The sequence below is a fragment of the Phyllostomus hastatus genome, unplaced genomic scaffold, assembly GCF_019186645.2.
Source record: "Phyllostomus hastatus isolate PE091 unplaced genomic scaffold, TTU_PhHast_1.1 phas_scaffold_129, whole genome shotgun sequence".
Taxonomy (NCBI): domain Eukaryota; kingdom Metazoa; phylum Chordata; class Mammalia; order Chiroptera; family Phyllostomidae; genus Phyllostomus; species Phyllostomus hastatus.
The window spans coordinates 28,762,807-28,788,375 of NW_025334009.1; the positions used below are offsets into that span (position 1 = coordinate 28,762,807).

The 25,569-nt window shown below is 37.9% G+C and overlaps 1 protein-coding gene across 2 annotated transcripts in view; it reads right to left on the minus strand.

Moving 5' to 3' along the window:
* Window positions 1-2,705: 2,705 nt before the first annotated feature.
* The window catches only part of MRPL3 (mitochondrial ribosomal protein L3), a 40,420-nt gene continuing 17,556 nt past the window's right edge, over window positions 2,706-25,569 (minus strand). For both annotated transcript variants that reach the window (XM_045857398.1, XM_045857397.1), the window contains 4 exons: window positions 12,931-13,039; window positions 8,310-8,387; window positions 8,012-8,089; window positions 2,706-3,690 (listed from right to left, as the gene is read on the minus strand). In XM_045857398.1, coding sequence (XP_045713354.1) covers window positions 3,538-3,690; window positions 8,012-8,089; window positions 8,310-8,387; window positions 12,931-13,039 — 418 coding nt within the window. In that variant the 3' untranslated portion in view covers window positions 2,706-3,537. The remainder of the gene's footprint in view (window positions 3,691-8,011; window positions 8,090-8,309; window positions 8,388-12,930; window positions 13,040-25,569) is intronic.

Below are 25,569 nucleotides of genomic sequence, written 5' to 3' on the forward strand. Positions count from 1 at the left end.
TGTCCTCTGGCTACTTTCAGATGCTATTGTTACAGAGCAACGGGGGGGCTGGGACAATATACTATTACCCAAAGGAAACCCTCCAGGTTCGTTATGTCTTCCACCAGAGGAAAGACATCTCTCAATGCCAGAGATTTGTGAAAAGGAAAGGAAATGTTTATTTAATGCTATACAGACTTAGAGTAGTAACCTAATGTCTTCATCAAAATCCCAAAGCCCCTTAAAACACCCACAAACACACAGTCCTTCCTTCCCCCTTTGCCCAGTCGGGTATCATATCTCAGGAAAAGAAATAGAAGTCCGTGGCTCAGGCAGCCCCCGGTTCTTCTCAGTATTCTGTCTCGGCTGGTAGGTCTCCCTTGGTTCCCGGCACCATCAGCTGTGTCCCGGGATCTCTGCTAAAGCCAGGTGGTGGTTCCCCCTTCTAAAGCTGCGGGGGTCCCCACTCTGGCAAAGCTGAGTGGCTCTCTCTCCACTGCCTCAGCCGTGTGGTCCTCTCTGCACAAGGGCCAAGGGAGTCTCCACTCTGCCAAAACCGCATGGTTCTACATGTCCACAGCTGTGTGGCTCTCTCTGCAGAATGGCTGTGGGAGTCTCCACTCTCACATCCTTCCAGCTTTACTGGGCTGCCATCCTGAGTCTGGGCAGGTGTGGCCCCATGTCATGGAGCCAATCTTCTCCAAGCTCCCATGCAGGTGCTGTAACTTGGGGGACCTGCCCCCCAGTTATATCTTGGTGGGGAATTTACTTCCATTCCCCTGGCTCAGAGCATGGCCACAGCTATTTAACATATCTATGAAGCCAGTTAAAGGTTATAGATATGTTAAATGACCACACCAGAGGTTAGCTGCAAAAGCTGTTGCTATGCAAAACAGCTCTCAAAGGCCCTACTCCATTTGTCCCTTCCCCCAACCCACACCTGTGGAGGGGTGGTAAGGACATCCTAATATTTCCTGGACATCCTGAGTTCTGGACCCCATTTCAAATCCCTATTTGGGGTCCCCCTCTTGGCTGCATCCTGTTACACTATGATTCCAAGATTATGTTCTCCAAGTAATAATTGCTAATTTCTCTTGCCAAGATAACAGCTGCTTCCCATCACTTTATCAGCAAACTTGACACATCTATAAGTTCATTAAAATCTTTCAAATGTTGACAGTACTACAGATGTCCCCTATTTCCCCCCTTAACCTTCCTCCACCAAGACCCACCCCTGGCCTTTAACACATTGTCATCTGCATTGATGGGCTAGTCATTAAAATCTTTGTAAAATTAAAAAAATATATTGATTTTAGAGAGAAACAAAACACAACATCAGTTTCTTGTATGTGCCCTGACCATGGATCAAACCCACAACCGTGGCTTATCAGAACCAAGTGAGCTACCTGCCCAGGGCTCTCATTAAAATCTTTAATAGAATGTAGCTAATTAAAGAGTTAAGTCATACAGTATTCTGAATTTGAAAATTAAGTAAGCCTAAGTCCCTAAGTACAGTATGGGTCATACTAATTTTAAGTTTTGGTTATTCTTGACTTTACATGTTCACATGAATTTTAGAATAAGTTTGAATACTATCATAAGTCCTGTTGAGATTTTAAAAATAGGGTTGAATTCTTTACAATATTAAGTCTTCTCATTCATAACCAGAATATTGTTCTCTATTATTTTTTAATGTCCTATAAAATTTTATCTTCTCCAACAGGATTAGGAAATGTTAGACCTTTGTCCAGGTAACATTTCTTAAAAATTGCTATTGTGAGTGGATTCCATTTTCCTCCCATAACATTTCTCAATTAAATATTGCTATTATGTCTTTGTATATTAATTCTGTATTCAGTCAGTCACCTTTTTGAACTTTCTTCACTGGTTCTGATAGGTTGTCAGTTAATTTGTCTTTGATCTTCTAGGTAGAGCATCTAATAAATATTAAGATTTATTCTCACTTTCCAATATATGTATATCTCATTACTTTTTGTGTGTCTTATTGCACTGGCTGGGACCTCCAAGAACATTGCTGAACAGAATTAGTAAAGGGTGTTTCTGTTTGATCCCTGAGAAGAATGTGTTTAGTATTTTACCCTTGTGTATGACGTCTGCTTACCTTTTAATAAGTTCAGAAATTTGTAGGTTGATAGGTTATTTATGTTTCCAGTAAAAAAATAGTATGGAAACCAAGACTTCCTCCAGTTTAAAATGATTCCTCTTGAGGAAGTTACCTGTCTTACTTTGGTATCCAGGAAGATCAGAGCGAACCCGTGTGTGACAACCACACACCACATAGGCTGCTTGCTCGTCTATGTCACACTGGCATCATTCCTTCCCAACCCTGCACCTGTGTGGATTTGTATCTTCCTAGATATTTCCCCCTAAATCATTTTACTGCATGAATTTCCTGTCAATTTCCACAAATCTTTAATAGAATGAGATGGCATGTAAATAAAAACTTAAAAAGATGTGGCTACATTTGGATTTAAAATTAAGAATGAGAGAAATAGGATACGGGCAAGAAGATATTATGAGACCTTTTCAACAACAAACTCATTAGTTATCATGAGCTCACGTGGAGACCTAACACTATGCTTAATAAGTCTCTTGGGGGGCCATATGAATCAAGTCTCAGACAGCATCTGGAGTTAGTTAAAATGAATTCTGTGGGGCCTCAGGAATCTGGTCCAGAGTAAATCCAGCAGTTAAATGAGGCCTGCTTATACTTAACATTGTTAAGCTTTATTGCTTGTCATAAGTAGCCATTGGTAAACACATTTTAATTTCATACAATGAAGAGAATTCAGGAGCCATTAACATCTTCAGCAATAGGTACTTAATAAAAGTGTGTTGAATGTACTGCTCCAGGCCATTTCAAATCCTTTTTAGAAGGCATCATGAAAAAATGATTATACATATCTCATAGTTGAGGGATCAAACTAAAAATATTTCTCTCAATGCAAGTGTAAATAAGACCCATACTTTATGATTTTATTGTCTTTGGCAGGCCTTGTACTATGACATCTGTGTTTCTGTCGTTTAAACAGAAAGCTCCCTTTCCTCTCCTTTAGGACTCTGAGGGCAGAAGACTGACAGAACAGGACCTCAGGACACACATGGGTCATGCTATCCACACAGGCTGCACCGCAGTTCCCAATACAGTCGCTACTGCCCCACAGCTGTGTGTTCACAAAGACAGGTTTTTAGCTGAGTTAGATATATGAACATAGGTAACGTGAAAAGTTGATCTTAAGATAACTTGAAAAACATGTAGTAAAAAGAGGAATAAAATCCACAAATCACAAAGATTTTGCTAATAGGCAAACTGTGAGTCCATCTAAATGTGGCATATCCAATCTGCTTAACTGATTTATTTATTATGGTATTTTAAAAAATGCCATTGAAGGACAAATGACACACTTTTGCTCTTGACAAAGGTGGCAAGTGTGATATTATTATGGCTTAGAAAGCAAAATATAATTCCTGGGTGTATTATTGTTCTGGCTCATCCAAGTTAAAAACATATGTGATGTTCTTCCGTGTCCAGTGAGGTCAGGCAAATGTGACAGAAGGTGAGCTGGGGAGACACACATCTTCATCATACAAATTCTCGGGTAGCTCCTCTTCATCTCCGTCAGGGAAATACGTGGGGAATGGTAGATTTTTACCGAAATCCTTATATGCAGGTAGTTTAGAATCTCTGATCTGGGGGAAGGAAGCAAAGATTTTATTAAAAGTGCTACCAATGAAGTTATTTAAAGATAACCTGTTTTACTTATTATTCATAATCAAGGAATATTGGTTCTTATATTTTCTAATGTGAATAACGCAACTGTTACAATGTAAAAGGAACTCAATGTATTCTTTTTACTTATAAATTAATCCAATGATAGAAATATAATCTTCTAAGTTAATCAGCTACCTCCTAAGAAAATTACTGATTATTAATTTATATGTTATCCATAACTTATAAATCTTTAGAATGGCCCAACAGGACAAATTATAGTCTATTAATTACTAGTTAAATAAGTTATATCCAAATGACTTTTCAAATATAAAGATCTGATATAAACTACCTAAATACCTAAAAGGTATTACTATCTACTTTTCAATTATGATTTTCTATTCATATTCTCTATTTTTATTTTAGACCACAGATTTTTTAGCTGAAATTAAAAATAGTTTACCTAGTATTTTTATTAGTCTTAATTCTAAAGCACATAATCAAAAATATCATTAAGGAAATTAGTTTACATTTAATAAGTAGCATTCTCATTTAAAAGCTAAGGACAGAATGGTATTCAGAAAAAAAAACCCTCATAAGTTTATATCTCTATTAACTCTTTGTATTCTAAAAATATTCTATCTGTGAACTCATAACCAAGGAATAGTCCAGATATTGATACAATCTAAAAGGCTAGGTTTTATTTTTAGAAAATATCTTTGGGCTCTTTAAAGCTTCTGACTTATTCTATCTACAGCAGGGGTGTCAAACTCATTTTCACCGGGGGCCACACCAGTCTCATGGTTGCCTTCAAAGGGCTGAATGTAATTTTAGGACTGTGTACATGTAACTACTCCTTAACAGTTAAGCGAGAGCTTGGCACTGCTGCCAGGTAGAAACAAGGTGCTGGGCCGGATAAAACAAGGTGGAGGGCCAGATTTGGCCTTGTATTTGCCGCATGTGTTCTACAGTCTTCAGAGAGGAGTAAAAAAGTTACATATGATTAATTATATTCAGAGTAAAATAAGTCAATCATTTTGGGAATAATCATTTTGGCTGAAATAAGTACACAGCTGCTAGGAATAGCTAAGTACAGAAAAACATATCTATTTTAATTTCTCTCATTAAAACTATTCCAAAAAACTATTGGTAAGTTTCCCAGAAAAAAAAACAACTTATTTTTTCCCCAACTAATCTTGGGCTGAACTTTAACTTGGGAAAAAGTCATATTCTTAGCAATTTAAACTGTGTCAGAATTTAGAACTGAAAATAAAACTGAATAAACATTAAAACCAACAATAAAATTTCCTGTGCTAATTTGATAAATGTAAACATTTGCTCCTAAATGACCTAAACAGTGAATTCTCAGTTACTTTTATACTTTTCTAAACTTAATCATATCTGAGGAACATTTCAGACCAATGCACTGCTTAAATACTCCAGCTGTCTAAGTGTTACTGTGCTGCAGTTCATGGATTTGAGACACAAGTCATGACTGTGTCTCTAGAACGGGGGTCAAAGTGTGCAGCCTGCCTCACAGCATGCAAGACCTCATGGTTGTGTGTTTGTGCACTTAACTGCATCCCCGAGTCCCCAGACCCCTCAACTATCTGCCTCATTCTTTATATGTGTATGTGTATGTGTATGTGTATGTGTATTGGCAAATCAGTTCAAATCCTTGAGGAAAGGTGGAGGTTAGGACACACACAAAAACAAGCTCACTTGAAAATCAACTTACATTAGAAATTAGGATATAGCAGTGAGCACACACGGCATAAGCTACATTATGCTGTGAACAGTTTCTTTACCCCTCTTGATACCCTTAGTGAATCCGAGTAACAACAAAAGCTTACTACAGTAGTTAAACAGGTCGGTCATTCCTAGGACTATGGCTACTAATTTTAGAATTACAAACATGTTATTGGTGGCCCCCACTCCAAGAGGGTCAAAGCTCCTGTGGGGTGAGTGGATGTTGAAGAGGCTGCCCGTCCTGCAGGAAGTGCCTCCTTCTCCCTGGGCACGGGACTCCTCACCTGCTGTGCAACCAGCCGCCTGGAGGAATGGGGAAAGTGGGCTGGATGACTGCAAAGGTGTGTCCGACTTTTAACGTTTAAAACGCAAGCCCACAAAATACCCCATTCAAACCTACACCTTAATGCTTGGGGGCAGACATTTAAGGTTACAAAACAGAAGCTGTTTAGGTACCATAATTCAAAGACTTTTCTTCCAAGATGAGTATTTTTTTTAACCAAAATATGTTTGATGAAAATATATTAACAGTTCAAAGTGGACTAGACATTTCTCTGCTGCTATAGTTTTTAAAACATATTTGGACTCCCCTTTGGCCTGGCCTCTCGGGCACCTTCTGACTGCCTTCAGCGACAGCAGGCGATCATCCAGTAAGAGAGCTGATCCAGTTTTTGAAAGCAATCTTTCATTAAAGTGGATGAAAAGCTGAGTAATAAATGTTATTGATTATAAACTGTTCATTAACAGCCAGATCAGAAAATCACTGCATATAGTATGGTTTTTCAAGCCAGCTGATCAATTCACCCTGCTGGTGTCAACCCATGAGGTGGAGCCTGAGAAGCCGCAGCAGCGGCAGCAAGGCCAGCGGAACGCCCACCGAGACTCGTGTGCAGCAAGCGGGTACGCACAGGGTTCTACAGGCGGCTGGTAGGACAGTAATATGGGTGTGACAATTTATAGCTCCAATTTGAACAGTTCACCCACAATGTCATATGGTGTGCTGGACTGTGGTATAGTTATGTTACAGATTATATGCTTATGATTTTGTAATAAATGATTTTGTGATAAAAAAGGGGCGTTACTTGTACGGACCCTGTAAAGCTCTGACAACACAAGAAATTCTCCTGCTATCCAGGATAGTTGTATTCTGGAAAGTAATCACTTTCCTTTATTCTGTTCTATCAGGATGTGATAAGCACAACATGCAATAAACCTGGAGAGTGGAGGTAGGAATACACTGCATTTTGAAGCCCAAATGTTTTATGAGGAGAAGCACGATGACAACCTGCTGGCTTCAATGGCCTGTCCTTGTAGTCAGTCAGAGAATGGGTCACTTGGAGACTGGAAACCTACTTAAGCCTAAACACCTGCCACCTTTAAAAAAAAGAGATCTTGCTAATATTCATCAAATACATTTTTTAAAGTAAAATGAGAATAATCTAGTCAAAATAGTGGCAGCAAAGGAACTTTAATTACTGTAAGATTAAAACAAATATTGTACCTTATGCTAATAATAGAACCTACTTTAAGAAATACAAAACATACATAGAAAGAGACCCAATATGAAAAGTCTCAGGTTTAGCCCTGGCTGGTGTGGCTCAGTGCATTGAGCGCCAGCCTGTGAATCAAGGGGTCACTGGTTTGACTTCGAGTCAGGGCACATGCCTGGGTTGTGGGCCAGGTCCCAGGTAAGGGGTGCTCAGGAGGCAGCCACACATTGATGTTTCTCTCCTTCTCTCCCCTCCCCCTCTCTAAATAAATAAAATCTTAAAAAATAAAAGCTCAGGGTTAAGTTTCAACCTATTTTATGTTGTTATTGTTGGGAAATTAATAAAGAATATATTTGTAGGAATAGCTATTACTACTTCTATTATTATACAAATTTATTCTCAGAATGATTGATTCAAAATTTGATTTTTTTACTTTGTATTACATCAGTTTAAGCCCAGGCAGAGTACGTAATTTGTATTTTATTTGATAGAAACAAGTCTCTGACAGCACAAGTTCTTCTTCACATCTATCCTGTGCAACATGTTTGTTTTCTTCTTTTTACTTTGTTTTTGAACATAAAAATGAACATGCATGTTTTCAGGAAAAATACTTAAAAGTACAATCAAAGCAATGGTGGTAATAACAATAACAAGATTTCTCCTTAAAGTGTCTACCTTCAATCACTTTTCTTCTTGACTTTCTCATTTAATTTCCACCTCCTGCATTACTCATATTTTGGCAACAGTATCCTAATCTCCTTTCCATATGTCTAAAGAGCCTCTGTTTACTGGCCCTACCCTTTTTGCAGGCTCATCATTTTATAGACATATACTATAGGTTATTTTGTGCAATTTTTTAACTCAGGCTAAAAAGCAAAAAAAAACCCCCAAAACCAAAAAACACACACAAAAAAAACAAAAACAAAAAACCCATAAAAAAAACAACAACAGAGAACTCATGGAAAAACAGCCACTAATTTTCAAGCTACATCATTTATAGGTTAGAGAATTTTATTCACATCCACATACATGAACAATGGAAAATAAAGACAGCGAAACATACCTTTACTAAGCAATTTCTATGTCCAGGTACAGAGCCATTTACGTAGATTATATTGTGTTTTGTGTTTATTCTCCAAACCTAAAGCAAGAAATAAAATCAAACTTTAAAAGTTAAAAATTTGAGAATATATAACACACAGTTCATGCATTCTCTACCCCTCAATAACTGTAAAATCTATTAGAACCAATCATTAAATTGAACAAACAATAATTAAACACACATTAAATACATAATCTTGTGTCTTTGCATTTAGGCATTAATTTGATTGCTCCTAAAAAGAGCCACTTCAGAAACTTACTTTCAGTCCAAATTCTGTCCTATCGATGTTTCCCATTTGTCCAGGCATTTTAGTTCCAGGCCAGACTCTGGCAACATCCTGAATGAGAGAACCAAAATTAGCACTTTTAAGTACTCTCAGTTTCAAACAGTTCTGATCAAAACAAAACATAAACAAGATAGGAGTTATCAAAATGTTTCATTTTCCCTCCATTCTGCTAGGGCCCAGTAAAGAATTAAATACAGATTTAGGCACATTCACCCCAGTAAGAGTAATCTAAGATTAGAGCAACAAAATAAATACAGACTAAGAACGGATTTAGGGGAAAAACTCAAGTAACGAGAGAGTAGCAGCTGTGCTAATACTGGTTGAGAATGTTAAAGGATATACAAACACATCACACCACCAGAGAAGCATGAACTGCCTGGCCCACCTGCACTAACCTTCTGCGCTGACGGACTTAATGGGCCCCATCCGCACGACTGCTGCTGAAATGGCCCGACTCCCCACCCTCACTATTGTTGTCCCCCACAGCACCAGAGCGATTACAGGACAGGGTTACCAGATACTGAGTTTGTTTCTCCAGTCCTGGTTGTCTCTGACTCGCATAAATCAAACAGCTTCCACACAGTCTGATTCTGGCTTTGATAACGAATAGTAATTTTACATCTAAAGAAGCAAATCTGAATTACATCTAAAATCAGAAAGGCCCTCATAATACTTGAATTCAAAAACTTTTGCATCGCTACTCTCACAATGACAGGCAAACGTCCAGTGAAGTAGCTCATATTAGGAGATAATCCATAGCTTATAAGATAATTCTGAATATTACAGATAGTGTATCACTCTTATTGATTCTATATTTATTCTATATCACAGCAAAGTTTAATATGTTCTGTGATAAGCCCCTTGCTTAACATTACATTACTAAAAAAAGACTCTGCCCTCCCCAATAAATTCACTCTCATTAAAATCATACCCCAATTCTTAGGATTTTAAAGGCATTCACTAGCTAATCCTTACTGAAAGGACTATTTACAAACACACAACAGTATATTTCATAACAAATAACTAACTTGAATTATAAGAATGGGTTCTTCTACATGCCTCATTTTCAAAAGAACTTTATTGATAAAATTCACATAACACATATTTCACCCTTTTAAAGGGTACACTTTAATGTTTTTAGTATATTCAGAAAGCTGTGTATTACCACAATCAATTGTAGAACATTTTCCCACATCCTTGCCAACATTTATTATTATCTGCCTTTTTAATTATAGACATCTCACTGTGGTTTTGATTTACATTTCTGTAATGGCTAAATATGTTAAGCATCTTTTCATGTGCTTATTGGACATTTGTATATCTTTTTTGGGGAAGCAAAGTCCTTTGCCTACATTTAATTGGGTTATTTTTTACTACTGAGTTGTACAAGTTCCTCCTTTTTGTTTCCTTGATGGAACTGTGAGCAGCACAAAGTTAAAGTTTTGATGAAGTCTAATTTATCTACATCTTCTTTTGTTACTTGTATTTTTGGTGTCATATATAAAGTTTTGCCATACCAAGGGTCATAAAGGTTTATTCCTACATTTTCTAAAAAGAGGTCTTAAGCTCTAAAGTTTACATTTATGATCTACCTCATTTTATAACTTTTTATTTTATGTAATTTTATATTTATAAAAAATTGCAAAAGTAACACAAAAAGCTCCCGTACTCTTTACCCCCATGTAGCGATTGTTTACACGTCGCCCATCTGCTTCACCATTCACTCTCCCTACGTACGCACAGCCTCTGCGTCAGCTAGAATGTGGCAGCAGACACGTTGTTCCTCTACCTGTAAGTATTTCAGGGTCTATTTCCTAAGAAGTAGGATATTGTCTTACATAACCACAGTACAATTTTAGAACTCAGAATTAAAACATTATCATCTAATCCATAGTCCACATTCTAATTTTGTCAAGTGCCCCAACAAGTTCTTTGTAACAATTTCCTCACAAGTCCAGGACCCACTTCAGAATCACACATTGCACTTGTCATGTCTCTTTAGTCCCCTTAGATCTGGAGCAGCCACTGCATTTCATGACCTTGACAAAATGTCAGGTCATGTCAAAACTTGACCATTTTGAAGGCTACAATCCAGCTATTTTGTAGAATATCACTTGTTTTGGGCTTGTCTGATGTTTTCCTGTGATTAGATGCATTTTCAATAGGAATCACTACAGAAGTGACGACATGTTTTTATTTCCTGGAGTCCGACCAGGAGGCACATGGTGGTGTTGGTTTGTTCAGTTAGGGGAGATGTGTAACACTGGTCAGGTAGTTCAGGATGTGCTCACTAGGTTAATCCACTCTATGGTTTTCCCTTTATAAGGGGATCCACACTTTTCCCTTTATAAGTAAGAGGCAATTTGCTTTGGGGCTTTGTAAGTAACTAGTCTCCATCAAGTTTTCACTACTTGCTTTGGCTTTCATTGATAATTGCTGTCTGAATCAATTATTCCTATGATGCTGTCAAAGTGAAATTCTAGCTCCACCATTCCTTCCACATTTGTCAGCTGAGATTATACTGTAAGGAACAGCAGTCTCTTTCCTCCCATTTGTGTATTAACCTATCCATTTTATTTATTTTTATCAGTGTGAACTCGATTCTAAGTTCATTTCATTTGGTAAGTTTTCAGATCCAACTGTCCTCCCAATTTTTGCAAGTGGGAGCTACTTTTAGCTGGGCCCTGGGTCCTTTTCATGTGCCATCATTTTTTAAGCACTGCCTTGATTTCTTGAACAAGCTGGTTTGTGTTCATCTTGTATTCTTCCTACCCCATGCATGAGATCAGTCATTTCTCCATTTGTCCAACAAGCCCCAGGTCCTTTTAGCGGGGAATGGTGCTTAGAAAGCAAGATCTCAGCTCCAGGTGTGCTCATTGCTATGGAATATCCTTGCTTTTAGGTCCCTTCAGCAGCTAAAACATAAATGTATATACACCCATATACATATCTGAATCTGTTTCTTTCTTTACATAAACATATAGTAAATATATACTGATACCTATCAACACTATAGGGTTCATTTTAATTTCTTTCCTTCCCATAACACCCTTCTCTAACAGTCAGAAACTTGGCTCCCATTATCCATGCATTTACCTACCTACCCAATCCTACAATTCACAGAAAATTACTTCAGAAATGGCATTACCTAATGCCACTGCAAATATACAAGATTAGGATTCAACACTTGTGCACTGTACATTTTAAATTTACACTCAGGGCATAGAGCCAAATACTGTGTTAGAAAGTTACTTGAGTTACTCCCCACCTCTTTGGTGAGGTGATGCCATTCATTTGAAACAGGTGGGTTCATCTGTGAATTATATTCCATTGTGGATCCTCCCCCTTTCATTTTATTTTGAATATATAAAACATTAACATGGTTCCAAGTATAAGAAGTATATCCAGAGAAGTGTCGCTCTTGCCACTTCCTAGCCCTTCCATACTGGTCCGACCCATTTCTTGTAGGTAACACATCTCATTAGTTTCTGGATTATCCTTTTGGTCCTTTTTACCTGCAAAAATAAGCAGGTAACGTGCATTTCCTTATATCCTGGAAATCACTCCATCATTTAAAAAAAAAGGTTCTCATTCTTTTTTCAGCTGCATAGTATTCTTGATTAGATGTACAATTCCATACATTATTCATCCAAATTCCCAGGTATGGGCATTTACACTTGTAATTACAAATCAAGTTGCAATGATTAATTTTGTGAAAATATATTTTTATATTTTGGGGAGATATCCTTAGGGTAGAGTCCTGGAAGGAGGACTGCTGTGTAGTTCTGTTAGATATTGCCACATTCTCCTCCATAAAGGATGCACTACTTTGTGTTCCCACCAGCAATGGATGAGAGTGCCCCTTTCCCTATGTTCTTACTAATAGAGGTAAAAATCAAAGAGCTTCATAACACAATCTGCTACAGAAGAAATGAGCAACTCCAGAGTACCTTTAATCTGTATTCCTCTTATGAAAGAAGTAGAAATACTTCCAGTTAACCATACATATACATATACATCAAGCTTTAGAGATTAGACTTGCATTACTCTGATGCTCCAAAGAACCACCCCCAGCCCCTACCCTGTCACTTTATGCTATATCTCTGGGAAAGTAGAACTGAATTAGCAATACAAAAGTCCTTCTCCATTTCCTATGTACTTACGGTCTATTTCTCCATTTCTTCTCTACCACTTTTCTCTTGCACCATTATAATGTCCTTGACAATCTTTCCCAACTATCTTTTAAGGAGAAAAAATCTGTGAAGGAACCAGTGGGGCCAGATGAAAGGGCATTCTAATCCCCGATTTCTTGCAGGTGACTTCAGAATATAGCACAGGAGTCAGAGATGGGAATGAGAAAGTAGGCAGAAAAACATTAACAATACTGACTGTAGATATGTAGGGTGTAACTAAATAATTCAAATTGGCCTCTGGAAAGTAAGTAAGGCCAGGATTCAAAAAAGTGTGACAAGTACTAGGACCCACCTTGAGTCAGATTAACATTATATGACTTGATCCCAAGCACAGACTAAAGCCTGTACACACTGAAGTTGAGCATTTAGCCTTAAGAAGTGCATCACTAAGTTGTACTTACACCAGTTGAAATAGCTCCAGGTCTCCTGTGAGTTTTCGTTTGACCATGAGTAGCAGGCTGGCCTTTAAATCCCCATCGTTTCATGACACCTTGAAAACCTTTACCAATGCTGAACAAGGTAAACATTAGAATGTACATGATGAACAGAGCATAAAATACCTCCTTACTCACAGTACCTTAGAGTTTTAACAAAGCCCCTTATCTGTAAATGAATATTCCTTTATCTCTGACCTGGTTTACACCCCTTCCCGCAAAAATACCAAAATGCACTGGAGAGCAGCTACAAGCGATTAATTCAAGATTGTGAGACAAGAGAAAGCTAAGTGAAGGGAGTTCAATCTGAGCAGGGAGTTTTATCACCACAATCTTATGAAACAACACAGGAAGAGAGGTAAATTTCTACGAGTTCCAAAGTACTCCCAAGAGATACCTCCTTTTGAGTCTGGATGGACCTAGCAACTCACTTCTAAGGAATAAACTATGGCAAAAATGATGAGATGCCACCTCTTTCTTGACTGGCTTTGAAGAAAGCCAACTGCCATATTGCAAGCTATTCTACAGACAGTCAAGAGGCAAGGATGTGTCCAGCCAACAAGTGTGGACCCCAGGCTTGGCAGAGCCATGTCGGTAAGCTTGGACGCAACTCTCCCACGTTGAACCTTGAGATGACTGCAGTCTCGACTGACGCCGTGGTTGCAGCTTGTGAGATACCCTCAGCCAGAGGAACTCAGCTAATTTCCCTGGGATTCCTGCCCACAGAAACTGAGAGGTAATAAATATTTGTTGCTTTAAGCTGTTATGGTTTGGGGTGTCCAAGTTTTTGCTGTTCTGGGCCACAATGGAAGAGGAGGAGTTGCCTTGGGCCACACATTAAATACACAAACACTAATGAAAACTGATAAGCAAAAAAAAAAAGTTTTAAGTAAATTTATGATTTGATGTTGGGCTACATTCATAGCCATCCTGGGCTGCATGCAGCCACAGGCTGGACACCCCTCGGAGGGTGATGTGTTAGGCAGCACTAGAAAACTAACCCGACAGGACACTAATAAATCAATCATGCCCTAACTGCTGAATGGTTTACTATTAGAAGACACCAGATGGATATCAGTTTCACAGGTTGAAGGGGAAGCTAATGAAAAAATAATATCAGAGAGCAATAATTTCTGGAAGTGTAATATTTCATTTTTTTAAACAAAGCCATTGTACTTTCAAAGTCTTCTAACTAGAGAAACATTCTGCCAGGGAGATGCAAAGTGAACAATACCAAGATTCAAAGCATTATTAAGCCTGTCTGATTGTCAAATGTATCATTACAAATGATACAATGAAAAGAATATAATAAATTTTAAGCTGTACTGGACATATTTTTATAGAGTCTCAAGATGAACATTTTTTCCAACTTTCATTAGTTAATAGGTCAACATATTTTTAATGTTGTGCTTACTAACCCCCTAAGAAAGCTCACTATTATTAAATAGACAGTGAATAGTTCAGACCATTTACAAAAAAGGACCCAAAGCAAAAGATTATGAAAAGCACCTTATTTCCACAAGGACTTTGCTATGCACTTAACAAAGAATTGTCAGAGAATAATGGATTGAAGTAAGCATACATGTATAATAGTTTGTTTTAGATAAATCAAGAATTCAATATAAACACAGTATGAATTATGTATAGAACCTAACAGCTGAACATTATCAAATCACAAGTCAAAAGTTATTTATATATGAATAATTTAAATGTAGCTTACACCACTTTCTTCCTATTAATCAACTGGACAAATTATGTATATATACATAATTATTTTTGCCTCAAAAACTCAAAATAGTGCTTATTCTTGAGACGAGCTAAAATGAAAGTTTAACATATATTAAAGAAAAAATTGTGCCCTGGCTGGCATAGCTCAGTGGATTGAGCTCGGACTGCGAACCAGGCATTGCAGGTTCGATTCCCAGTCAGGGCACATGCTAGGTTGCAGGCCGTGGCTCCCAGCAACCACACATTGATGTTTCTCTCTCTCACTCTCTCTCCCTTTCCTCTCTAAAAATAAATAAATAAAATCTTAAAAAAGAAAAGAAAAAGAAAAAATTGCAAGATTAACATTTAAGAAGAAAAACCATGACAATCAAATATTTAACTGAAATTTTGCTTTAGAAACTTAACAAATATTTCCATTTAACACAGGAGTTGAGAACATATTTGAAAAATAAAAATCTTGGCAATTTAAAAATAAAAAGGCAATACCTAAAGTCATCCAAACCTATGATATTGCTTGGCAAATAACACTTTAAATAAGAAAGGGGAGGGGACGGGCAACACTCAATCTAAAATGAAGATGTTTTAAAAATACCACATTCTAACACTGGCCATTCTTGGTAGAAAGTATACTGGTGCCTTCTGTGTTTTCTGACTGATTCATCTCTTATGTAAAGAGAGCATGACTGTGTCCCAATAACACACATGCCAGGTAAATTACAGAAGACAACTTAGCTCATTCTGAGCGTAAATGATTATAACATGAACATGGTATCCTGAAAGTGCTAATTATGTCAGCTAATTACAGACTGCTTTTAATCTAGCCCTAGAGTACATCATGTTGCTATACTGTGTGCAATGGGAAAGTCTTCAATAAATAACTTCTAAACAAAAGGACAAAACACAAATGACATGACAAATTACTGGCTTAATTCAGATGAAGTGATGGAGAACAGAGTGCACCTGTTGGTCCATGGGTGGTACAGGTGTCTATTCTATTGCTTCTCTTGGTTGTCATCCCACTTGAGAACAAAACACAAGAAATGAACTAATCTACACTTAGCATACCCACGCACATTTCAAATCGGTTTTCACAGGTTCGTTTTATTAGAATGATACACAACACTCAGCACACATGCTTTGCCCCCACCTCCCCCATGCAGGTTTTAGTTAATGACAGAAGAAAAAAATCAAATCAAGGAAAATTCAAATTAGAAAGAACACTATGTTAAAAGTTCCAAATTTAGTGAAACATCTGAAAATTCGAAAACAAAAAGGTGTTTTACCTAGAGCATTTATACTTATTAAAGCAAGAATTCATCAAAAAACTCAGAAAGACCTTTTAAATTTAGGAGACTTCATTGCCCTGTTTCTTGGCCTGTTTCCTTGGTGTACTTTAAATGCATCAATGTATAAATTCTACATGTGTAGAATTACATGTGTAATTCTACAGGAGTATTAATTCTAGTGCCCAACCTAGAGAAGGTAGAGTAATTCCATTACTGGCATTAGCTGTGTCTTAGAAAAAACATAATTGGTTTTCTTAATTTTGCCCTGTAGTTTCCAAATGTTGTATAACAGGCATGCCTTTCATAAAAGTTTAAGCAGATGGTGTTAAAACAAGAGGAGGGACTTAAAAGTATGACTGTAGAATCTTGCAGAAGAGAATGCATAATTTAGTGTTTTCAACTGCATTCTATAAATCTCTAGAGATTGCTGTCGTGTGAAATTCACTCCCTTGCCATATTGTGACAAATGCCCAAATGTCTACCAGCAGACACACAGGTTTTTATACAAACCCATCATTATTTCCCCACTTTGTGGGAAAGTACCTTTGATTTCATGGTTCAGGATATACCTGTACTTGGGGATAAACCAAAATGACCATGAGGTGAGGTATGCTCTCAAATGCCTCCGAGAACATCCTCCACAATTCTCATCACTGAGTCGCCCTTGCCACTGGCTTCCTCTACCTTCTCTTTCCTTTGTAGTCATTCCTCTTCTTCCTCTTTCTCCTTCCTCGGGAAGCAAACTGCTTCTCCCTGTCATCCATTACCTGCAATTGATTTTTCTCTCCAATTGTCTCTGGAACTCCCTCTGTAGCAAACCCCTTAATTGCCATATCCAAAGCCTTTTATTAAAATACCTTTTTATTATGGAAGTTTTAGAACATATTCAAAAGCTGAGCCCTGGCTGTTGTGGCTCAGTGGATTGAATGCTAGCCTGAGAACCAAAGGGTCGCCAGTTTGATTCCCAGTCAGGGCACCCACCTGGGTTGTGGGCCAGGTGCGCAGAAAGGCAACCAAACATTGATGTTTCTCTCCCTGTCTTTCTCTTTCCCTTCCCCTCTCTAAAAATAAATAAAATCTTAAAAAAAAACCCTTAAAAAGAAGAGCAAAAAGACTAGTACAATGAATCTCTATGTATCCACCACCCAGGGTCAAAGAATTTTCAACTCAAAGATCATTTTGTTTCATCTATTTCCCTCTCTTACAACTCCAATGGATTATTTTAAAATAAATTCAATGTATGCATCATTCCATTGATAAATATTTCAATATGGATCTCTAAAAGATAAGGACCCTTTTAAAGAACAAAACCACATTACCATTATCACAATCTAAAAAAATAGTCATTCCTTAATATCAAATATCCAGTGTTCAATTTCCTACGGCTCCTTTTAAAAATAGAAGAACTGTCCTCTATTACTCCTTCTTACTGCCTTCTCCCCACTACCCCAATCATCATCTTCTCCCTGTTTTCCTGCTTCCCTGATGCTCTTTGAGGAGTTCCTTTCCCCTTACAGCTACATGAAAAGATGATCTCACTATAATTTGAACCAGGGCTTGGCAAACTATAGCCTGTATTGGCCACTTATTTTTGTAAATAAAAATTTTATTATAACACAGTCATGCACACTTTTCTACTTACTGCCTATGGCTGCTTTAGAGCTAGAAAGGTAGAGCTGAGTAGTTGCAACAGAGACCATAATGCTCACGAACCTATAGTATTTACTATCTGGCCTTTTGAGAAAAAGTCTGCTGACCCTGAAGCTGGAGTTCCACAAACTTTGCCCTCTGGCAAGAGTTCTGCTAACATGCCATTCTGCAGATGTACAGACCATATGTAACCAGAAGGACCTCAGCAATTCAATCAGTGTTTTAGAAACGGAAACTAAACTTCTCCCTCTCGATTCAACATATCCTCCTCCATGACCACTAGTGTGAAATTCCTATGATAAGCTTATCACACAAGCTGTTTCTTGCTCTAAAAAAAACAAACAGCAATAACAAAAACAAGTAAACAAACTAAACAACCTTAAACCATATATTCCCTAGGAATTTCTTTAGCTTGGGCCATATAAGGCGTTTGATGCCTGGGTCCAGCCTGCCTTCTCAAACACTGCCCACTGCAGATCCAGTCACAGCAGAGTACTCTGTGACCCCTAAATACGCCACCCTTCCATGCCTTTGCTCTTCGCATCCCTCGGCCTCAGACGCCCTGCCTGCTGCACTGTCCTCCACTATCACCACGAAAAAGAACTGGGGGTGTTATGAAATTCTGCCTCAGCTGAAAAGTACTTGATCTCTTTATTGAAAAAAAAAATCAAAATCCATACTGTAAATAGGTTTTTCAATCCAAACCATTTCCAAATTAAGAATGAACTTTCTGACTTCCACTGATTTATGCTGTAAAAATTTTAAGTAACTTGTACACAATCTCTCAGAAAACCCGTACCTGAGTACTAAACAGAAGAGAGGACTTTTGACTTCTCTAAGGATGCCCCAAGATCAGGCTATGTTTTTATATTTAATAAACAAAGATGAAGGTGGGGGTGGGAAGGTTAGCACCAGCTTCTCTGGGCAAACACCACAGTGGAACACAGGGAAAGGGAGACTCATGTCAGTTCCTAGTCAGAATCCAGACGGGGCTTTATAAAACTGAACCACTGAGAACAGACTGGAGTTAAGATGAAACCTTTGATTATGAAAAAAATACTACCGAATATAAAAGCATAATGTCCAAACCAATAACCTAAATACTGTCTTGTAGCATATACCTTAACACCACTTTGTTATGTTCTCGCTTCAAACTACTTAAGAAACGTTTAATAATAAAAAAATTCAGTAAAGAAAAATACATGTATATAAAAGGCCCTCCCAGTTATTCATTATCTCCACCAGGTTTCACTTTTATGATCAGCTAATATGGCATAAACATTTTAGTCTTTAATAGCTCCTCTTCATTTCAACAAACTCACCTAGACATTACCTACCTATTTCCCCCTCCACACATTCTAAGGATAAAGCATCTCCACTGGAGCCCTCTGTAAACTCTGGGGGTCAGCTTTTACCCAATTCAGTGCTGCTGTCTAAACTCTCTGATTGGTGATGTACAGCCGCTGAGCCCACAACTAGGTCAGGGTGGGCTTTTCTGACTGCTCTGTGTTCCAGCGCATGTGGCGAACAGCCAGCACGAGATACCTGTAGCACTGTTGCTCTCTAAGTGCGTTTGGGACAGTGGAACCTGAAATGCAGTTATTCTGTTTCTGATTAAAATCCATACAACCCCCATCGACATCTCGGAACACTGTTATCAACAAGGAGCCACTAGAAGTGCCCTGCTTACAGCCTTCTGGCATCAAATCTAGCTCACTCAATAGTACAAAGTCCCAAATGCCTGGTGACTCCTCTGAGTCCTCTATGTAAGGGAGCATGTCTTGGCTGTCCTAAATAAACCCCAGACACCACATTTGCTGCCCTGAGTTCAGTATGCTCTTTTGTGTTTGTTTTGTCATCTTTTTTTCCTGCATTTTTTTATTGTTATTCAAGTACAGTTGTCTCCATTTTCCCTCCACCACTCCCAGCCATCTCTACTTCCCACTCTTGATCCCACCCTTGATCCTACCCCCCTCCAGTTTTGTCTGTGTGTCCTCTATACATGTTCCTGAAAACCATTACTCCTTTCTAGAAAAGAAAACTCACATGCCCAATTCTGCAGTATTATGACAGGATTTAAGTTTTCTGAAGGTCTTCAACCATATCTTTTCTTCAATCAGAAAACCATATTGCCATGTGCTGTGAATCTGTTATTATGTATTATCTCTTCATTAATATAGGTAAGAATGAGTTATACCTCTTGGAAAACTGAGGGATTATTTTTTGGAAAGAGATTTTTACAGTTGAAAGGAACCTTAGAAACCATTTAGTCCCACACCCTTACATTAAAGATCATAATATCTATATCCTGAGAAGCTAAGTTACTTGCCCAAGGTCAAATCCCTGGTAAATGAAAGCATCAAGCGATACTTTCAACCCAGGCCATACTGCCTCTTGAGGAATGGATTACAGCAAAAATATAAAACTGTCCAGAAAATCAGAGAGGCAGGAAGCTACTTCAAGGACATTGTCATTATTCTGTAAATTCTAGATGTAGCAAGTGGTATGTAATCTTAAAATTACCTAGAGTGCCTTGTAAGGATATATAAAAGACAGTCTACAGTAAGATGGCAAGAACTCAATGTACTGGTGAAGGGATTAGCCAAAGAACATACATGTATAACCATGGACACAGACAGCAGTGTGGTGAGGGCCGGAGGGAATGGGGAGCAGGGGCTGAGAGGAGGGGACAAAGGGAAAGAAAACGGGGACATCTGTGATAGTGTCAACAATACAAATAAATAAAAGCCACAACCGAATTCCTAATGACTCAGTATTTTTTAATCATTTGAAAAGATATTTCCGTCCTGACTGGTGTAGCTCAGTGGGTTGGGCCTTGTCCTGCGAACAGAAAGGCCACCAGTTCCATTCCCAGTGAGGACACACGCCAGGGTTGTGGGCCAGGTCCCTGGTTGGGGGCATGGGAAAGGCAACCATCAGATGTTTCCCTTGCACACTGATGTTTCTCTTCCTCTCTTTCTTTCTCCCTTCCCCTCTCTAAAAGTAAATAAATAAAATTTTTTAAAAAGATATTTCCTACTGAAGAAAACATAAATTAAAATCTGAAACAAATTAAAAAGTAGTAATATTGATAACAGTGAAAGTAGCCAATACTCCTAAACATTTATTATGTGACAGGCCTTGAGCTTAGGGCTTTCTGTTTATTATCTCATGCAGTTTTTGCAACAGGACGATGAAGTAGGTGCTGCACTTGTTCTCATGTTAAAGATGAGGCAACAGAGAGGTTAAGACAGCTAGATTTTCCCCATTAAGCGTTAATTTTACTGACTTCGAGTTACAAAAATTGCTTCTTTGAGAGTTAAACGTGGGGCAATTTTAGATGCCTACTATAAAAAATTTTTTTAAAAATGAAACAACAAAATATAACCCTAAAACACTACTCTCCAAACTCTAGCCTTTATCTTGGAACAAGCACACACTTTAACTAATTTAATAGGGATGACTTTTTTTTTAAGAGATGGTTACCTTCCATGGTTTAATCACTCATTTTGAAAACTGTTTTACTAATGTACTTAAAAATTTACTGCTTTGAATAACTAGTAAATAAAATAACCTACTAAAAATGAAATGAAATTGAAAACGTGCAGGAGTGGGCAAGAATTACACCCGAAGGAAGACTCTGATGAGCAACGGGATTTCTGTACACATTTTCATATCTTATGAAAGAGCCCAAACTAAGTGGATCTCAGAAAATGTGCAAAGGTGCTCTCTCAAGTCATCCATCCTCACCCACTCCTTTCATTCTTCTACCAGGGACAACATTATCAAGGTAAGTGCCTTCTTTTCTGTTTTGAAGCTAAAGGGCAATAAGAATTTAAAGGACATTGATAACTTTATTATTATTATTACCACCATTCAGATTTTATTTATTTATTCTTAGAGAGAGGGGAAGTGTAGGAGAAAAAGAGACACAGAAACATCCACGTGTGAGAGAGAGAAACATTGATCGGTTGCCTCTCACATACCCCCCCAACTGGGAACTGAACCCACAACCCAGGCATGTGCCTCAACCAGGAATCGAACCAGTGACCTTTTGGTTTGCAGGATGACACCCAATCAACTGAGCCACACTGGTCAGGGGGGTATACTGATGATTTTAAAGTAATAAGATTTTGCCAGAAATTGCTATTAGAATAATAGGATCCTGCTTGAAAAACATGGGTTGTTTTAATTAGCCCAGACCTGTAGACAAGATTTCTAGGTTATTCTTCTTCAGAAAGAAAAAAAAATCCTTTAAGTAGCTGAATGACATGTTTCCTGAGTTCAATCTGGGCTTCAAAATCTAAATTAACTAACTGATTAATTAATTAGTTAATCCATTCATTCATTCCAGAAAACCAGAAAAAAAAGTCTCTTCAGGTATGTCACTGTCATGAATTCAAAACTCCCCTTGGCCACTGTTACAGATACAATTCATCACCATCTGTGTCCTTCGAGTCCTTTGAGACAGAGACCTAACATTTCCCCCTAAACAATGCAGAATGCATTTTTACAGTTTTCTTTTTGTTTACTCTTTGTTTCATTCTTTCCTGATTTCTTTCATTAAAAAAACAACCCCTATGAATTATAATAAGCACCTCTAGGAAACAACAGAAAATAATGGGCTAAGCAGACTATGTTGAACACAGAATCAAGAGTCAGTTTCCCCCTCACTACTGAGAGAGAGGGTAAGAGAGAAAACATTAAGACCTCAATCCCCCATGTATCAGAAGTTACACTGGAACATAAACCTTAAAAGGGTACTGGGGTGAGGGAGTGCTGGTGGCGATGGTGTGGGGAACATATCATTATACATGCTAGTATTAAAGTTTCACTTTGAATGAATAACATAAAACTGCCATATTTCAAAGACTAGGCTATATTATCTATTAATAGCATAATAAAATTGTGAAAAATTATTCTGCTTACATATGGTTACATATGTATTAGTTGAAAAAAAAAATCTTTCCCATATAACCTAAATTAAATTTGTATTCTCAGACCCTCTAGGTAAAAAACTCTTTCTGGTACAAAAGTAAAAATTAAAATAAACTCTGGTAACTATATATTCACCTTACTCTCCACAGTGACACAAGTATATTTACTTATTTATATGGAGAATTATGCCCAAATTCAGCACAAGTAAATACAATGTGTCTTTCAATATAAGCAGATTTCCCAATGTAATAATTGAGGAGCATTTAAAAAATTTAAGGAAGTCTTCAAAAAGAAGCTGCTACTTTTGGTCACTGGTCACTTCAAAAACATCTGACCCTGACTGGTGTGGCTCAGTGGGATGGATGTCATCCTGCAAACCAAAAGGTCACTGGTACGACTCCTGGTCAGGGCACATGCCTGGGTTGCAGGCCAGGTCCCCAGTTGGGGGTGTGTGGGAGGCAACAGATAGACGTTTCTCTCCCTATCTTCCCCTCCTTCCCCTCTCTCTAGAAATAAATAAATAAAATTTAAAAGAATAAAATAAAAAGTCTGCAGGCCATTTCATTCTTGAAGTAGATGGATTCTATTAACATTATTCCCTTAAATTAAGCAGTATTTTTTTGTTTTAAATTTTCTTACTTAGTTATTTCTAAAGTATGTCTAATCCAGCAATTAAAATTGAAATACTCAAAGCAAGTATAAGTTTTACAATTAAATATAATTATTATAACATGAGAATAATGAAGAATTCAATTAGAGATTAATTTGAGGTTTTTCTCTTTTCTAATGGAAAGGAGATAATGAAGCCAATTACTAAAGAGACCCGTTTTCTATTTCGTGCTAACGAAAATGTGAATAATAAACAGGCCAAGTTTTATTGACGATGTTATTTGAAACCAAACTGATTAAATTTATTTGCTCTAAAACAGACGTTTCTATGTTATAATTAGAGTAGCATTAAGGAAAAGACGGTACTAGGATTCTGCCCTGGGTTGAGAAGTGGTGAGCTCTCGGCTATTCTCCAGTCCAGTGGTTTGCAAAGTGTGGTCCCTGGACCCCTAGCATCCACACAACCTGGGAACCTGTTAGAAATGCAGACTCTCGGGTACTACCCCAGATCTGCTGGATCAGAAGATGGGGATGGGGGGCCCTATCTGTCATCTGTGTTTAACAAACTCTCCTGGAGATTCCGAGGCCCACTCAAGTGTGAGAACCAATGCTCCAGTCTGTAAATCCATGTCCTTCATCATCTGACCCTAACCGTGTCATTGCACATTTTTCCCCCTAGTTTCTTCAACTGTAACAGGGTTCATTATCATGAAGATGGAGCCCAGAAGTTTCAAAATTTTAAAATAGGGGTTGGAAATGGAAGACAAGGTACAGGTTGGCCAAAAAGTTCATGTTTTTTTTTTTTTTCTGTAAGATGGCCCTAGTTTTGCTTAGTTGTCTTTAACTTCATTCAAAACAATTTTGTTAGACTCTATTGTGACAGCTGTCATATCAGTGTGCCTTTTAAAAAAATTATCAAAATTTTAATTGTAGCCACTTTAATATTGAAGATGGAAGAAAATACACATTTTCTGCATATTATGCTTTGTTAATTCAGGAAAGGTAAAAACTCACCTGAAACGCAAAAGATTGGTGCAGTGTATAGAGAAGGTGCTGTGATGGATCAAATGTGTCAAAACTGGTTTGCAATGTTTCATGTGGACATTTCTTGCTGGATGGTGCTCCGTGGTCAGGTAGACCAGCTGCCATCGATAGTGGTCAAATTGAGACATTAATTGAGAACAATCAATGTTTTAACACGTGGGAGATAGCAGACATACTAAAAATATCCAAATCAATAAAGTTGTTGAAAAATATGTCTTTTATTTTATGGAAAAAACTAAACAGACTTTTTGGCCAGCCCAGTAGTTAATCTCTGGCAGTAGTGAGCCGCAGTAAGGGACTGAGGGCTCAAGAACCTACTCCCAAAAAATGATGTTTCCATTTACATTCAACAAGGAAAAGAACACATTCTCACTGGCTGTGAAGGACTTAAACTCCAAGCAGGGGAAACTGTCCAAAAATGAGAAGCATCAGGGAAAAACAGAAGAATTTTAAAAGGAAAAACAAAAGCAGGCAAACATATACACACCTACACCCACATTCCCACCCACCTTGCAACCCAGGAAAGCCAGCAGCAAATGTACCCAGAAGTAATTTAAAACAGCTCCACATGAGAAGGACAATCCTACAAACTTATGAGCATCCTGAGGCTGTACTAACATGCCAGCTACAAGAACTACAGTCATCCCAAACACTTAGCAAAAGGTAAAGTCAAATCCATTTCAGCCTGACCCCAGGTAATACCACATGTAAAGGTATGCACACCAGAGTGCAGTACACACATATGTGGGGTAACCCTCCTCCCAACAGTTAGCTCCACAGTGAGAGTCAAACAGAATATTGTACTGCAGCCAATACAACTGCCAGGATCTTCCCGAGTGAAGGTCCTCCCTTCTCTGAGTTACCCGTCAACTACTTTAAAGCCCAGGGCTAGTTATCCTCCCAGCTCTTGTACAGGCTTTCTGGTTCTGAGTCTGGCACATGGCTTTACAGAATCTTAAAACACAAGGCAAAACCAACATGCTTCCTTCCCCTTTCCATTTTATACTCACAAGGAGAAGGATGGAGTTTTAAAAATAACTTTTAAGAAGCCAAGGAAACCCAATGGTAGCATATGAAATGAAAGCATTTACTGAACACAGGCACTGGAAAAGCGAGGCTCCAATCCAAGCTAGTCACAAATCCTGCCCTAAGGTATCAGCTAAGAAAGGCCTCTGGCTTCACAGGTCTTGTCAGAATATCTGATATATTCTATAAAATATGTATTGGAATTCACAGGCTATTAACTGTGTTTAAATTTACAGAATTCCTGTGATATATTTTATTATACGTAATAATTAATTCAGAAATTAAAAAAGTAAAATAATCTAATTCAGAACACGCACATCTCCCA